The following is a 15,424-nucleotide window of genomic DNA, read 5'->3' as shown; positions in this document are numbered from 1 at the left end:
CCAGGACTCAGCACTGCCCTCCCAATAAACAGCACTGCCCCCTGCCCTCCTCCTTGCCCCCTGCCCTCCCCCCTTTGCCCCCTGTCCTCCCCCCCTTGCCCTGCCCTTGCCCTGCCCTCCCCCTTGCCCCCTTGCCCTCCCCCTTTCCCCCTGTCCTCCCCCTTTTCCCCTGCCCTCCCCCTTTCCCCCTGCCCTCCCCCTTGCCCCCTGCCCTCCCCCTTGCCCCCTGCCCTCCCCCTTGCCCACTGCCCTCCCCCTTGCCCACTGCCCTCCCCCTTGCCCCCTCCCTTACACCCAGCACTGCACCACACACAACACTGACCTCCCAACATCCGGCACTGCTCCCCAACGCCCAGCTCTGCCCCCCCTATGCTAAGCACTGTCCCTTACAAACCCAGCACTGCCCCTTCACCCACCTGGCAGTGCCCACCCAATGCCTCGCATGACTACACCCAATACCGCCCTCCTTACACCCAGCACTGCCCCTGCCAATATCCATCATGGCTACACCCAATACACAATGCCCCCCCCCCCCCTTATATTCAGTACTGCCCCTCCAATATCCAGCATTGCACTCTGCTCCCCAACACACAGCACTCGCACACAGCTTCCTCCCGCACCCAGCACTCCTACACTGCTCCCGCCACACCCAGCACTCTTATATTGCTCTTTCTCCACACATACAGTGCTCTAAAACTGCTCCCTCCCACCCCCCAAAAAAAACACTCTTACACTGCCCTCCCTCCAGAACCCAGTGGTCTTACATTGTTACCTCACACACTGCATACTTAAACTGCTTCTCCCCCACCCGGCGCTCTTACATCCCCCCCCCCCCCACATACCCAGCAGTTTTACATGCCCCCCACACACACAGCACTCTTACATGCCCTCCCCCCACCAGCACTCACATGCTCTCCCCCCCCCCACACCCAGCACTCTTACATGTTCTTCTCCCCCCCACCCAGCACTCTTACATGCTCTCCTCCCCACCCAGCACTCTTACATGTTCTTCTCCCCCCTCCCACCCAGCACTCTTACATGCTCCCCCCTACCCAGCACTCTTATACTACTCCCCCCGCGCACAGCACTGTTGCACAACCCCTTAGAAAACAGTTCTTTTTCAGTGCTCCCCCTCGAGCTCAGCGCTCTAATGGTGCTCCCCCCCTGCACACCCAACACCCTCAGCCTCCTCCCTTTCTCCACAGGTCCACGCCATTCCCCTGCGCTCCTCGTGGGTCATGACCTGCTCCTACGCCCCGTCGGGTAACTTTGTTGCGTGTGGTGGTCTGGATAACATGTGCTCCATCTACAACCTGAAGACACGCGAGGGGAACGTGAGAGTGAGCAGAGAGCTTGCTGGCCACACAGGTCAGGCACCGCCCACCGCGCCATCACCCCAACATGGCCGCACGCACTACACTGTTATGTATAGTAAGGACTGAGAGGTCACATGACCCTTTGCACCAATTTGCATTGTTGTAATTTAATGATGGGTCATGTGACTGTCCTGTATATAGGACTAACGTGTCGCCTGGTGTCTTTAATGCTGGTAAGCCCCTTACCTCCAGAGCAATATAATAATATGCTAAAGATATAATAACACGCAGTGATATAATAACACAGAACCGTATAAGAACATGCAGAGCGATATAATAGCAGAGATATAACATACAGAGCAGTACAATATAACACGCAGAGCGATACAATAACAAGCACAGTGATATAACATGCAGAGCGATACAATAACAAGCACAGTGATATAACACGCAGAGCGATATAATAACAAGCACAGTGATATAACATGCAGAGCGATACAATAACAAGCACAGTGATATAACATGCAGAGCGATACAATAACAAGCACAGTGATATAACAAGCACAGTGATACAATAACTAGCACAGTGATATAACATGCAGAGTGATACAATAACAAGCACAGTGATATAACACGCAGAGCGATACAATAACAAGCACAGTGATATAACATGCAGAGCGATATAATAACAAGCACAGTGATATAACATGCAGAGCGATACAATAACAAGCACAGTGATATAACACGCAGAGCGATACAATAACAAGCACAGTGATATAACATGCAGAGTGATACAATAACAAGCACAGTGATATAACACGCAGAGCGATACAATAACAAGCACAGTGATATAACATGCAGAGCGATATAATAACAAGCACAGTGATATAACACGCAGAGCGATACAATAACAAGCACAGTGATATAACACGCAGAGCGATACAATAACAAGCACAGTGATATAACATGCAGAGCGATATAATAACAAGCACAGTGATATAACACGCAGAGCGATACAATAACAAGCACAGTGATATAACATGCAGAGCGATATAATAACAAGCACAGTGATATAACACGCAGAGCGATACAATAACAAGCACAGTGATATAACATGCAGAGCGATATAATAAGCACAGTGATATAACATGCAGAGCGATACAATAACAAGCACAGTGATATAACATGCAGAGTGATACAATAACAAGCACAGTGATATAACATGCAGAGCGATATAATAACAAGCACAGTGATATAACATGCAGAGCGATACAATAACAAGCACAGTGATATAACACGCAGAGCGATATAATAAGCACAGTGATATAACATGCAGAGCGATACAATAACAAGCACAGTGATATAACATGCAGAGTGATACAATAACAAGCACAGTGATATAACACGCAGAGCGATATAACAAGCACAGTGATATAACACGCAGAGCGATATAATAACAAGCACAGTGATATAACATGCAGAGTGATACAATAACAAGCACAGTGATATAACACGCAGAGCGATATAACAAGCACAGTGATATAACACGCAGAGCGATACAATAACAAGCGCAGTGATATAACATGCAGAGTGATACAATAACAAGCACAGTGATATAACATGCAGAGCGATATAATAACAAGCACAGTGATATAACACGCAGAGCGATATAACAAGCACAGTGATATAACACGCAGAGCGATATAATAGCAGAGATATAACATACAGAGCAGTACAATATAACATGCAGAGCGATACAATAACAAGCACAGTGATATAACACGCAGAGCGATATAATAACAAGCACAGTGATATAACATGCAGAGCGATACAATAACAAGCACAGTGATATAACACGCAGAGCGATATAATAACAAGCACAGTGATATAACACGCAGAGCGATATAATAACAAGCACAGTGATATAACATGCAGAGCGATACAATAACAAGCACAGTGATATAACACGGAGAGCGATATAATAACAAGCACAGTGATATAACACGCAGAGCGATATAACAAGCACAGTGATATAACATGCAGAGTGATACAATAACAAGCACAGTGATATAACATGCAGAGCGATATAATAACAAGCACAGTGATATAACACGCAGAGCGATATAATAACAAGCACAGTGATATAACATGCCGAGCGATACAATAACAAGCACAGTGATATAACACGCAGAGCGATATAATAACAAGCACAGTGATATAACACGCAGAGCGATACAATAACAAGCACAGTGATATAACACGCAGAGCGATACAATAACAAGCACAGTGATATAACACGCAGAGCGATATAATAACAAGCACAGTGATATAACATGCAGAGCGATACAATAACAAGCACAGTGATATAACACGCAGAGCGATATAATAACAAGCACAGTGATATAACACGCAGAGCGATATAATAACAAGCACAGTGATATAACATGCAGAGCGATACAATAACAAGCACAGTGATATAACACGGAGAGCGATATAATAACAAGCACAGTTATATAACACGCAGAGCGATATAACAAGCACAGTGATATAACACGCAGAGTGATACAATAACCAGCACAGTGATATAACATGCAGAGCGATATAATAACAAGCACAGTGATATAACACGCAGAGCGATATAATAACAAGCACAGTGATATAACATGCCGAGCGATACAATAACAAGCACAGTGATATAACACGCAGAGCGATATAATAACAAGCACAGTGATATAACACGCAGAGCGATACAATAACAAGCACAGTGATATAACACGCAGAGCGATATAATAACAAGCACAGTGATATAACATGCCGAGCGATACAATAACAAGCACAGTGATATAACACGCAGAGCGATATAATAACAAGCACAGTGATATAACACGCAGAGCGATACAATAACAAGCACAGTGATATAACACGCAGAGCGATATAATAACAAGCACAGTGATATAACACGCAGAGCGATATAATAACAAGCACAGTGATATAACACGCAGAGCGATACAATAACAAGCACAGTGATATAACATGCAGAGCGATACAATAACAAGCACAGTGATATAACATGCAGAGCGATATAATAACAAGCACAGTGATATAACACGCAGAGCGATATAATAACAAGCACAGTGATATAACACGCAGAGCGATACAATAACAAGCACAGTGATATAACATGCAGAGCGATATAATAACAAGCACAGTGATATAACACGCAGAGCGATACAATAACAAGCACAGTGATATAACATGCAGAGCGATATAATAACAAGCACAGTGATATAACACGCAGAGCGATACAATAACAAGCACAGTGATATAACACGCAGAGCGATACAATAACAAGCACAGTGATATAACATGCAGAGCGATACAATAACAAGCACAGTGATATAACACGCAGAGCGATATAATAACAAGCACAGTGATATAACAAGCACAGTGATATAACATGCAGAGTGATACAATAACAAGCAGTGATATAACACGCAGAGCAATATAATAACAAGCACAGTGATATAACATGCAGAGTGATACAATAACAAGCACAGTGATATAACATGCAGAGCGATACAATAACAAGCACAGTGATATAACACGCAGAGCGATACAATAACAAGCACAGTGATATAACACGCAGAGCGATACAATAACAAGCACCGTGATATAACATGCAGAGCGATACAATAACAAGCACAGTGATATAACACGCAGAGCGATACAATAACAAGCACAGTGATATAACATGCAGAGCGATACAATAACAAGCACAGTGATATAACATGCAGAGCGATACAATAACAAGCACAGTGATATAACATGCAGAGCGATACAATAACAAGCACAGTGATATAACATGCAGAGCGATACAATAACAAGCACAGTGATATAACATGCAGAGCGATACAATAACAAGCACAGTGATATAACATGCAGAGCGATACAATAACAAGCACAGTGATATAACATGCAGAGCGATACAATAACAAGCACAGTGATATAACATGCAGAGCGATACAATAACAAGCACAGTGATATAACATGCAGAGCGATACAATAACAAGCACAGTGATATAACATGCAGAGCGATACAATAACAAGCACAGTGATATAACATGCAGAGCGATACAATAACAAGCACAGTGATATAACATGCAGAGCGATACAATAACAAGCACAGTGATATAACATGCAGAGCGATACAATAACAAGCACAGTGATATAACATGCAGAGCGATATAATAGCAGATATAGATATAACACAGTGCAGTGCAATATAACATATACAGCAAAGTGATCAAATAACATGCAGAGCAATATATTAATACGCAGAGTGATATAATATACAGAGCAGTGTGATATAATATACAGAGCAGTGTGATATAATATACAGAGCAGAGCGATATAATATACAGAGCAGTAAGATATAATATACAGAGCATATCGATATAATATACAGAGCAGTATGATATAATATACAGAGCAGGGCGATATAATATACAGAGCAGAGCGATATGATATTATAATAACTCTCCTTCTACCTCCCCCAGGTTATCTCTCCTGCTGCAGGTTCCTTGATGACAATCAAATTGTGACCAGCTCAGGAGATACCACCTGGTGAGGAAGAGAGAAGGGTCTCCCTATATATTCCACAACTGTCTGAGCCTGTCCCAGATAATCTGCAGCCAGGAGCTCATCCTACGTTACATATAAACCTAGGACTGCATAAGCCTGTCCCTATAATCTGTGGGTGTCGGTGTAATAGATATATATATATATGTATGATCATCATCTTCAGCTCTGGTCCATCCACTGCTGGATGGAGGTCTCCCCAATGATATTCCAGGTACTGCGGTTAGAAGCCTCTCATATATATATATAACGGAAATGGACGTGTCAGTCCAATTGCGATAGCGCAGAATAAATTAGTACTTCAGTATTAGGTGAGACCTGACCCCAGGGATAGAGGAGAACTCTCAAAAGCTTGTCCTGACATAAATTGTTAGTCCAAATAAAAAAGTTATCACCTAATAGTGAAGTACTCATTTATTCTGCACTATATATATATATATATCAACAAGACACAGCGCACATGGGGTAAGTACTAAATGGTATATTGTAAAAATCAGAACATAATGACGTACGATACGCTGGGACGATACCTCAATGCGTTTCGCATGTGAACGTGCTTCATCAGGGAAAACGCGTTGAGGTATCCATCATAACGTATCGTACGTCATCACGTTCTGACGCTCCTGTGTAACCCATTGCTGCGAGTGTTTGGTCCGGAGATCCGGTTCACCAGGTCCTTGGTCTATTCCATGTATGGACCTTCGCAGACTGGACCGCCATACGTGTGTGTGTGTGTATGTATATATGTATATATGTCTCTGTGTGCCTGTCTGTCTCATATATATATATATGTCTCTGTGTGCCTGTCTGTCTCATATATATATATACCGGAGTGGACAGTCCGGACAGGTGTCCCGGTGTCAGTTGGGGGCAGCCGGCACTGCAAGTTGGGCTTGACCTCTGGCCAGGCCTGGCTGCCGGTCCTCTTGTGCCCAGGCCCCAGCAAACCCTCAGCTGCAGGCCTATTCCTTCTCTGTCCCACGCTGAGCTTCCAACGCCGGTGCGCGATGGGCCTCTGTGACGTCAGCGCGCCGGAAGTAAGCTTGGCCCAGCTTCTGGTGTGCGGCAGCAGAGGGAGGCCCGGCACGCGTACCAAGAAGGAAGAGGCCTGCAGCTGAGGGAGAGCCGGGGGTCGGTCACCAGAGGACCGGCAGCCGGGCCTGGCCAAAGGTCAGGCCAACTTGCAGCGCTGGCCAGCGGGGCCACCCGCAGACACCGGGCCGGGCCTAAATATCCACACGGTAAGTCTGTTTTTTAAGTATGAGGCGGGGGTATTTTTTTATGTGTATTAGGGTGGGGGGTTTATATGCATCAAAGCTTTTTATATATATATATATTGTTTTTTTTATATATGTATTGGGGATTTATATGTATTGTTTTTTTTTATATGTATTGGTTTTTTTTATATGTATTGGGGGTTTTATATGTATTGGGGGTTTTATATGTATTGGGGGGTTTTATATGTATTGGGGGGTTTTATATGTATTGGGGGGTTTTATATGTATTGGGGGTTTTATATGTATTGGGGGTTTTATATGTATTGGGGGGTTTTATATGTATTGGGGGGTTTTATATGTATTGGGGTTTTTTATATGTATTGGGGGTTTTATATGTATTGGGGTTTTTTATATGTATTGGGGGTTTTATATGTATTGGGGTTTTTATATGTATTGGGGGTTTTATATGTATTGGGGGGTTTTATATGTATTGGGGGGTTTTATATGTATTGGGGGGTTTTATATGTATTGGGGGTTTTATATGTATTGGGGGTTTTTATATGTATTGGGGGTTTTATATGTATTGGGGGTTTTATATGTATTGGGGGGTTTTATATGTATTGGGGGTTTTATATGTATTGGGGGTTTTATATGTATTGGGGGGTTTTATATGTATTGGGGGGTTTTATATGTATTGGGGGTTTTATATGTATTGGGGTTTTTTATATGTATTGGGGTTTTTATATGTATTGTTTTTTTTATATGTATTGGGGGTTTTATATATATTGGGGGTTTTATATGTATTGGGGGTTTTTATATGTATTGGGGGTTTTATATGTATTGGGTTTTTTTATATGTATTGGGGGGTTTTATATGTATTGGGGGTTTTATATGTACTGGGGGTTTTATATGCATCAGGGCTTTTTCATATGTTTTGTTTTTTTAATATGCATTGGGGTTTTTTTCTATGTATTGGGGCTTTTTTTTATATGTCATGGTTTTTTTTTAATATACATATTTTTTATATGTATTGTTTTTTTTTATATATATATTGGGGGATTGTCTATGTATTTTTTTATATGTATTGGGGATTTTCTATGTATTGTTTTTTTTTTAATGCATTGGGGTCTTTTTTATATGTATTTGGGTGGATTTTAAATGTATTGTTTTTTTATGTATTGGGGAGGTGGTTTTTAAAAAAAATGTATTTGGGGGTTTGTATATATTTGTGGGGTGTATATATTTGGGGAGGTGTATATATTTGTGGGGTGTATATATTTGTGGGGTGTATATATTTGTGGGGTATATGTATTTGGGGGTGGGAAGTTTTTGTATTGGGGGTGTTTTTTTTATATATATATTTTGTGGGGGGAATTGTGTGAGGAGGGGGGGTTGAGTGAGAGTGGGGTAATTGACCCTGGGGGGGGGGGAGAGTGATAGGAGAGAGGGGGTGAGTGAGGATAAGAGGGAGTAAGAATGAGACGCAGGGGAGAGAAATACATGTGGGGGGGGGAAGGGATTGAGCGAGAGTGGGATAATTGATGGAGGGGAGAGAAATACATGGAAGAGGGAAATAGAGGGGTCTCGCAACACTGCCGACGGGGGGGACGGGGACCACGGTCAGAACTATAGTCCTGGGCCCCGGGAAATCTGTCTGCGGCCGTGTGTGTATGTGTATATCTTACTATATAAAATTGAAAGCACTGTATGCCTGTCTGGATGTCTGGATGTCTGGATGTCTGGATGTCCGGTGTCCCAAGGGGAAATCTCATTGGTCCCTTGGGCCGCCCCCGCACACCTCTCATTGGCCTGAGGCGGAGTGACGGGCCAAAGGACACACAGGGGGACACACACACCTCTCTCTCTGTCCTCTCCCCCCCCATCACACTCACCTCCCTCTCCACTCACCTCCCTCCACCTCCCGCTCCACTCACCTCCCTCTCCACTCACCTCCCTCCCGCTCAACTCCCTCCCCGGCGCGGGGACAGGCAGTGGGCAGGGCAGCCTGCTGCTGCCTCCACTCACCTCCCGCTCCCTCCACTCACCTCCCGCTCCCTCCACTCACCTCCCGCTCCACTCACCTCCCCGGCACGGGGACAGGCAGTGGGCAGGGCAGCCTGCCGCTGCCTCCACTCACCTCCCGCTCCCTCCACTCACCTCCCGCTCCCTCCACTCACCTCCCCGGCGCGGGGACAGGCAGTGGGCAGGGCAGCCTGCCGCTGCCTCCACTCACCTCCCGCTCCCTCCACTCACCTCCCGCTCACCTCCCTGGTGCGGGGACAGGCATTGGCCAGGGCAGCCTACCGCTGCCACGCAGCACCTAAGATGGCGGTGGACGGAAGGACCCCCTTCCTCCCTCGCGGACTAACTAAGATGGCGGCGGCCAGAAGGAGAGGTGAGTGAGTGTGTGTGTGTGTGTGTGTCACAGCGTGACTGTGTGTGTGTGGGACACTGTGTGTGTGTCTGTGTGTGTGTGTGTGCGTGTGTTACACTGTGTCTCAGACACTGTAGAGTGGGGACCGGAGCTACACATGGGGGGGTGGGGGGGTCAGGAGCGGAGAAAGATACAGGGGGAGTGGAGAGGAGGGACCCGTCAATTTAAAGCAAACCAACCCCCCTCCTGTCCAATGCCCCCCCCTCCTGTCCACTGTCACCCCCCTCCTGTCCACTCTCCCCCCCTGCTGTCTACTCTCCCCCCCTCCCATCCCCTCCTGTCCACTGTCCTTTCCACTGTCCCCCCCCCCCGGCCACTGTCCCCCCCTCCCCCTGGCCACTGCCCCCCTCCTGTCCACTATCCCCCCCTCCTGTCCACTGTCCCCCCCCTCCCCTCCTTTTCCCCCCCTCTCCCCCCCCCTTTTCCTAGCGCTAAATGTAACTCATGGGCAACGCCGGGTCTCTCAGCTAGTATATATATATTAGTCGTTGATTGAGCCACTAATCGAGCCACCTGTGCTGAAGCAGGGATATCCTTAAAACCTGACCTGTTGGTGGCCCTTGAGGATTGGAGTTGGACCCCTGATATAAGCTGTATCAGAGGGTGGTGTCACTATACTACTGTATGTAACATGTGTCCGTCCCCTGTCTGTCCTCTCCCCCCAGCGCTCTGTGGGACATTGAGACGGGGCAGCAGAAGACGGTGTTCGTGGGTCACACAGGTGATTGTATGAGCCTGGCCGTGTCACCCGACTTTAACCTCTTCGTCTCCGGGGCGTGTGACGCTAGCGCCAAACTGTGGGACGTACGTGAGGGAGAGTGCAGGCAGACATTCACCGGGCACGAGTCTGACATCAACGCCATCTGTGTACGTACCGGGGGGAGAGGGAGAGCTCTGTGTGTGTGTGTGTGTGTGTGTGTGTCACTCACTGTAGAGGTGTGTGTGTGTCACTCACTGTAGAGGTGTGTGTGTGTCACTCACTGTACAGGTGTGTGTGTGTGTCACTCACTGTAGAGGTGTGTGTGTCACTCACTGTAGAGGTGTGTGTGTGTGTGTGTGTGTCACTCACTGTAGAGGTGTGTGTTTGTGTCACTCACTGTAGAGGTGTGTGTGTCACTCATTATAGAGGTGTGTGTGTGTATCACTCACTGTAGAGGTGTGTGTGTGTATGTCACTCACTGTAGAGGTGTGTGTATGTGTCAGTCAGTCTAGAGGTGTGTGTGTGTGTGTGTGTGTGTGTGTGTGTGTGTGTGTGTGTGTGTGTGTGTGTGTGTGTGTGTGTGTGTGTGTGTGTGTGTGTGTGTGTGTATATATATATATATAATCAAAAAATAAATAGATGATACCGTTCTGTGGCTAACGAAATGCTTTTATTTGTGCGAGCTTTCGAGATACACTGATCTCTTCTTCCGGCGATGTTACAATGAATGAAGCAAGGATAACTTAAAAACAGTGTCTCTTGGAATGTTATCTGTGCTTGTCCTTCCCCCGGTGTGGATGTGTTTTATGGCTAGAGGTGTCAAAGGGTAACTGAAAGCAAGTGAAGAAAGCGTGTGTATGTGTAACAGTGTGAATAAAAATGAATGGAGAGCCCACAGTATAAACAGTGCTCTACACAAGGTGTGTGTGGAGTGAGAGGGATATAAATGGTTTGGGTGGGTGTGGAAATGTGAGAGTTTGTAGCACAACTAAAAGTGTGTGTGGATACTATGTGGTCCCTATTGGTGTATATGGATGGAAAAATAAGAAGTATTAGTATGTGTGAGAGACAGCTGTGTGTGCATACATATAGCACAGTATGTACAGACATGGCCTTTAGCGCTCATGGGAAGAGAGTTCGCTAGTGTCAGTAATGACTCATAAAATTTCGATCTCTGTTTAGGCCACTGCTAAGTGTCCCGAACAGTTGCATAAATTTGTATTCATGCAACCGTCTCTCTTTCGGGGTTTTAAGATTACCTTTGAGTATGGCAACCCTCAGATCGTTCATCTTATGGCCAGAGTCAGAGAAATGTTCGCCAACAGGACTGTCTCTTGTTCCGCGTGTGATGCTGTGGCGATGCAGGTTCATTCTCTTGTTTAGCCCCTGTCCTGTCTCACCTATGTAGTAGCAGCCCCCTGGGCATTTCATGCACATGATGATGTACACGACATTGCTGGAGGAACAGGTGAACCCTCCTCTGATTTTGTATTCCCGATTCTTGTGTGGTATTTGTATTGTGTCCGCTGTGTAGAGCATTGCGCAGGTTTTGCATCTTGGGTCCTGGCATGGTTTTGTCCCGCATTCAGTTGTACTGCTGAATACTTTACTCCTCACCATAATATTCTTGAGATTATGGGGTTGTCTGTATGATAATAAGGGTGCTTCAGGGAAGACCTGTTGCAGTCTTGTATCTTCCTGGAGGATGGGTTGTAGTTTCCTGGCGATCTTGCGTAGGGCTCCTAGGTGTGGGTTATATGTGACCACCAAAGGAACCCTGTCGCTTGTCTCCTTCTGTTTGTATTCAAGGAGATCACTTCTTGGTATTCTGGTGGCTTTGTGAATTTGCTGGTCTACAATTCTGTGGTTATATCCACGGTTTATAAAGTCTGATCTCAAGGCTTTAATCCGCTGGTCTCTGTCTGCTGTGTCGGAGCATATCCGGTTGTATCGTATGGCTTGACTGTAGATGGTTGCATGTTTGGTGTGTGTCGGGTGGAAGCTGTTGTCCCTCAAATAGCTGGCTCTGTCTGTAGGTTTGCGGTATACAGAAGTCTGTAGTTGGTTGTTCTTTATAGTAATGGTGGTGTCTAGAAAATGTACTTCATCCGGGGAATGGGTGAGTTTGAGGTTGATGGTCGGGTGGAAAGTATTGAAGTTGTCATAGAACTGTAGGAGGTCCTGTTCGCCAGAGGTCCAAATCAGGAGGATGTCATCGATGTAGCGAAGGTTTCCTTTGGTGGTCACATATAACCCACACCTAGGAGCCCTACGCAAGATCGCCAGGAAACTACAACCCATCCTCCAGGAAGATACAAGACTGCAACAGGTCTTCCCTGAAGCACCCTTATTATCATACAGACAACCCCATAATCTCAAGAATATTATGGTGAGGAGTAAAGTATTCAGCAGTACAACTGAATGCGGGACAAAACCATGCCAGGACCCAAGATGCAAAACCTGCGCAATGCTCTACACAGCGGACACAATACAAATACCACACAAGAATCGGGAATACAAAATCAGAGGAGGGTTCACCTGTTCCTCCAGCAATGTCGTGTACATCATCATGTGCATGAAATGCCCAGGGGGCTGCTACTACATAGGTGAGACAGGACAGAGGCTAAACAAGAGAATGAACCTGCATCGCCACAGCATCACACGCGGAACAAGAGACAGTCCTGTTGGCGAACATTTCTCTGACTCTGGCCATAAGATGAACGATCTGAGGGTTGCCATACTCAAAGGTAATCTTAAAACCCCGAAAGAGAGAAGGTTGCATGAATACAAATTTATGCAACTGTTCGGGCCACTTAGCAGTGGCCTAAACAGAGATCGAAATTTTATGAGTCATTACTGACACTAGCGAACTCTCTTCCCATGAGCGCTAAAGGCCATGTCTGTACATACTGTGCTATATGTATGCACACACAGCTGTCTCTCACACATACTAATACTCCTTATTTTTTCATCCATATACACCAATAGGGACCACATAGTATCCACACACACTTTTAGTTGTGCTACAAACTCTCACATTTCCACACCCACCCACACCATTTATATCCCTCTCACTCCACACACACCTTGTGTAGAGCACTGTTTATACTGTGGGCTCTCCATTCATTTTTATTCACACTGTTACACATACACACTCTTTCTTCACTTGCTTTCAGTTACCCTTTGACACCTTTAGCCATAAAACACATCCACACCGGGGGAAGGACAAGCACAGATAACATTCCAAGAGACACTGTTTTTAAGTTATCCTTGCTTCATTCATTGTAACATCGCCGGAAGAAGAGATCAGTGTATCTCGAAAGCTCGCACAAATAAAAGCATTTCGTTAGCCACAGAACGGTATCATCTATTTATTTTTTGATTATTGAAGCTCGGCTAACACGGTACTGATACATGTAGAGGTTTCAGTACCGTGTTAGCCGAGCTTCAATAATCAAAAAATAAATAGATGATACCGTTCTGTGGCTAACGAAATGCTTTTATTTGTGCGAGCTTTCGAGATACACTGATCTCTTCTTCCGGCGATGTTACAATGAATGAAGCAAGGATAACTTAAAAACGGTGTCTCTTGGAATGTTATCTGTGCTTGTCCTTCCCCCGGTGTGGATGTGTTTTATGGCTAGAGGTGTCAAAGGGTAACTGAAAGCAAGTGAAGAAAGAGTGTGTATGTGTAACAGTGTGAATAAAAATTAATGGAGAGCCCACAGTATAAACAGTGCTCTACACAAGGTGTGTGTGGAGTGAGAGGGATATAAATGGTGTGGGTGGGTGTGGAAATGTGAGAGTTTGTAGCACAACTAAAAGTGTGTGTGGATACTATGTGGTCCCTATTGGTGTATATGGATGGAAAAATAAGGAGTATATATATATATGAGTTCTTCAGTATTAGGATGGCACAATGGCAGGCAGGACTATTACAACAAACTATGATAGTGTGTGAGAAACCCCATGTCTGCATTAAGTCCACTTGTTTTGGTGTCAAAGAGACTTATCATTCTGAGCTCAAATGTTTTCCGTTCTTGGGTGCGTTTAAACAGTCCAATGAGGATTTAGATTTTTAAATAATTTATGGAACGAACTGGTAGTGAGAAATGATGCCCCACAGGTGAGTAGTATCTTCCTTCTTCATGGTGTTGTATAGAGTGTCTGTGCATATTCATTCTGCCTTTATGTTTTTGGCTGGTTTCCCCAATGTAGCATCCTTGGTCACATTTGTTGCATTGAATCATATAAACCACGTTCCTGGATGTGCAGCTGTATGATCCTTTAACATTGCGTGTTCCATGGTTGTGACTGGTGGGGGGATCTTGGCATATATGTTTGCAGAGTTTGCAGAGAGTTTTGTTGAATGGTTTTGTGCCATTATCAGTGTCTTTAAGTTCGTTGTGAAGTTTTCTGATGACTCATTTCTGTTTGAGGTTTGGTGGTTGCCGGAACACAAGACTGGGAGGTTTGGGAAAGATTTATTTTAATGTCGCATCCTCTGCCAGCATGGGTTGCAGATATTTGATTATTTTTCGTATACCCTCTAGGGTAGGGTTGTATGTGGCCACTAGTGGTGTGCGTGTGGTAGGTTCTTTCTGTCTGTATTGTAGCAGGTGTTCTCGTGGGGCTTTTATTGCAGATGTAATAGTTTTGGCAATGGTCTTTGGTTTGTATCCCTTCTGTCTGAACGATTTGGTCAGGGTTGTGAGATGCCTGTTTCTGTCTTCAGTGTCAGAGCATATGCAGTGGTATCTTACAGCCTGGCTGTGTATGATACCTTGTTTTGTATGAGTGGGATGGAAGCTGGAATTGTGAAGGTAACTGCATCTGTCAGTTGGTTTCTTGTATACAGATGTGTGTAGTTTGCCATCTTTCAGTGTTACTGTTGTATCTAAAAAAGTTTACTGGGTTTGCCGAATAATCAATTTTTCGTTTAATTGATGGATGGAATGAGTTCAAGGACTCGTGGAATTGTTTTAGGTTTCCTTCACCCTCTGTCCATATTATAAACAGGTCATCAATGTATCTGTAGTATTTGTAGGGTTTGTGGGGACATACAGTTAGGAATCTTTGTTCAAGATTTGCCATGAAAAGATTGGCATATTGCGGTGCC

The 15,424-nt window shown here is 45.0% G+C and overlaps 1 protein-coding gene across 7 annotated transcripts in view; it reads left to right on the top strand.

Moving 5' to 3' along the window:
- The window catches only part of GNB3 (G protein subunit beta 3), a 58,159-nt gene that overhangs the window by 33,037 nt on the left and 9,698 nt on the right, over positions 1-15,424 (top strand). For all 7 annotated transcript variants that reach the window (XM_075612628.1, XM_075612635.1, XM_075612629.1 and 4 more), the window contains 3 exons: positions 1,206-1,368; positions 5,873-5,939; positions 10,271-10,472. In XM_075612628.1, coding sequence (XP_075468743.1) covers positions 1,206-1,368; positions 5,873-5,939; positions 10,271-10,472 — 432 coding nt within the window. The remainder of the gene's footprint in view (positions 1-1,205; positions 1,369-5,872; positions 5,940-10,270; positions 10,473-15,424) is intronic.

The sequence above is a fragment of the Ascaphus truei genome, chromosome 8 (genome assembly GCF_040206685.1).
Source record: "Ascaphus truei isolate aAscTru1 chromosome 8, aAscTru1.hap1, whole genome shotgun sequence".
In the NCBI taxonomy this organism is placed as follows: Eukaryota; Metazoa; Chordata; class Amphibia; order Anura; family Ascaphidae; genus Ascaphus; species Ascaphus truei.
The sequence above is the reverse complement of the archived record's forward strand: the minus strand, read 5'-3'. Positions and strand labels throughout refer to the sequence as shown.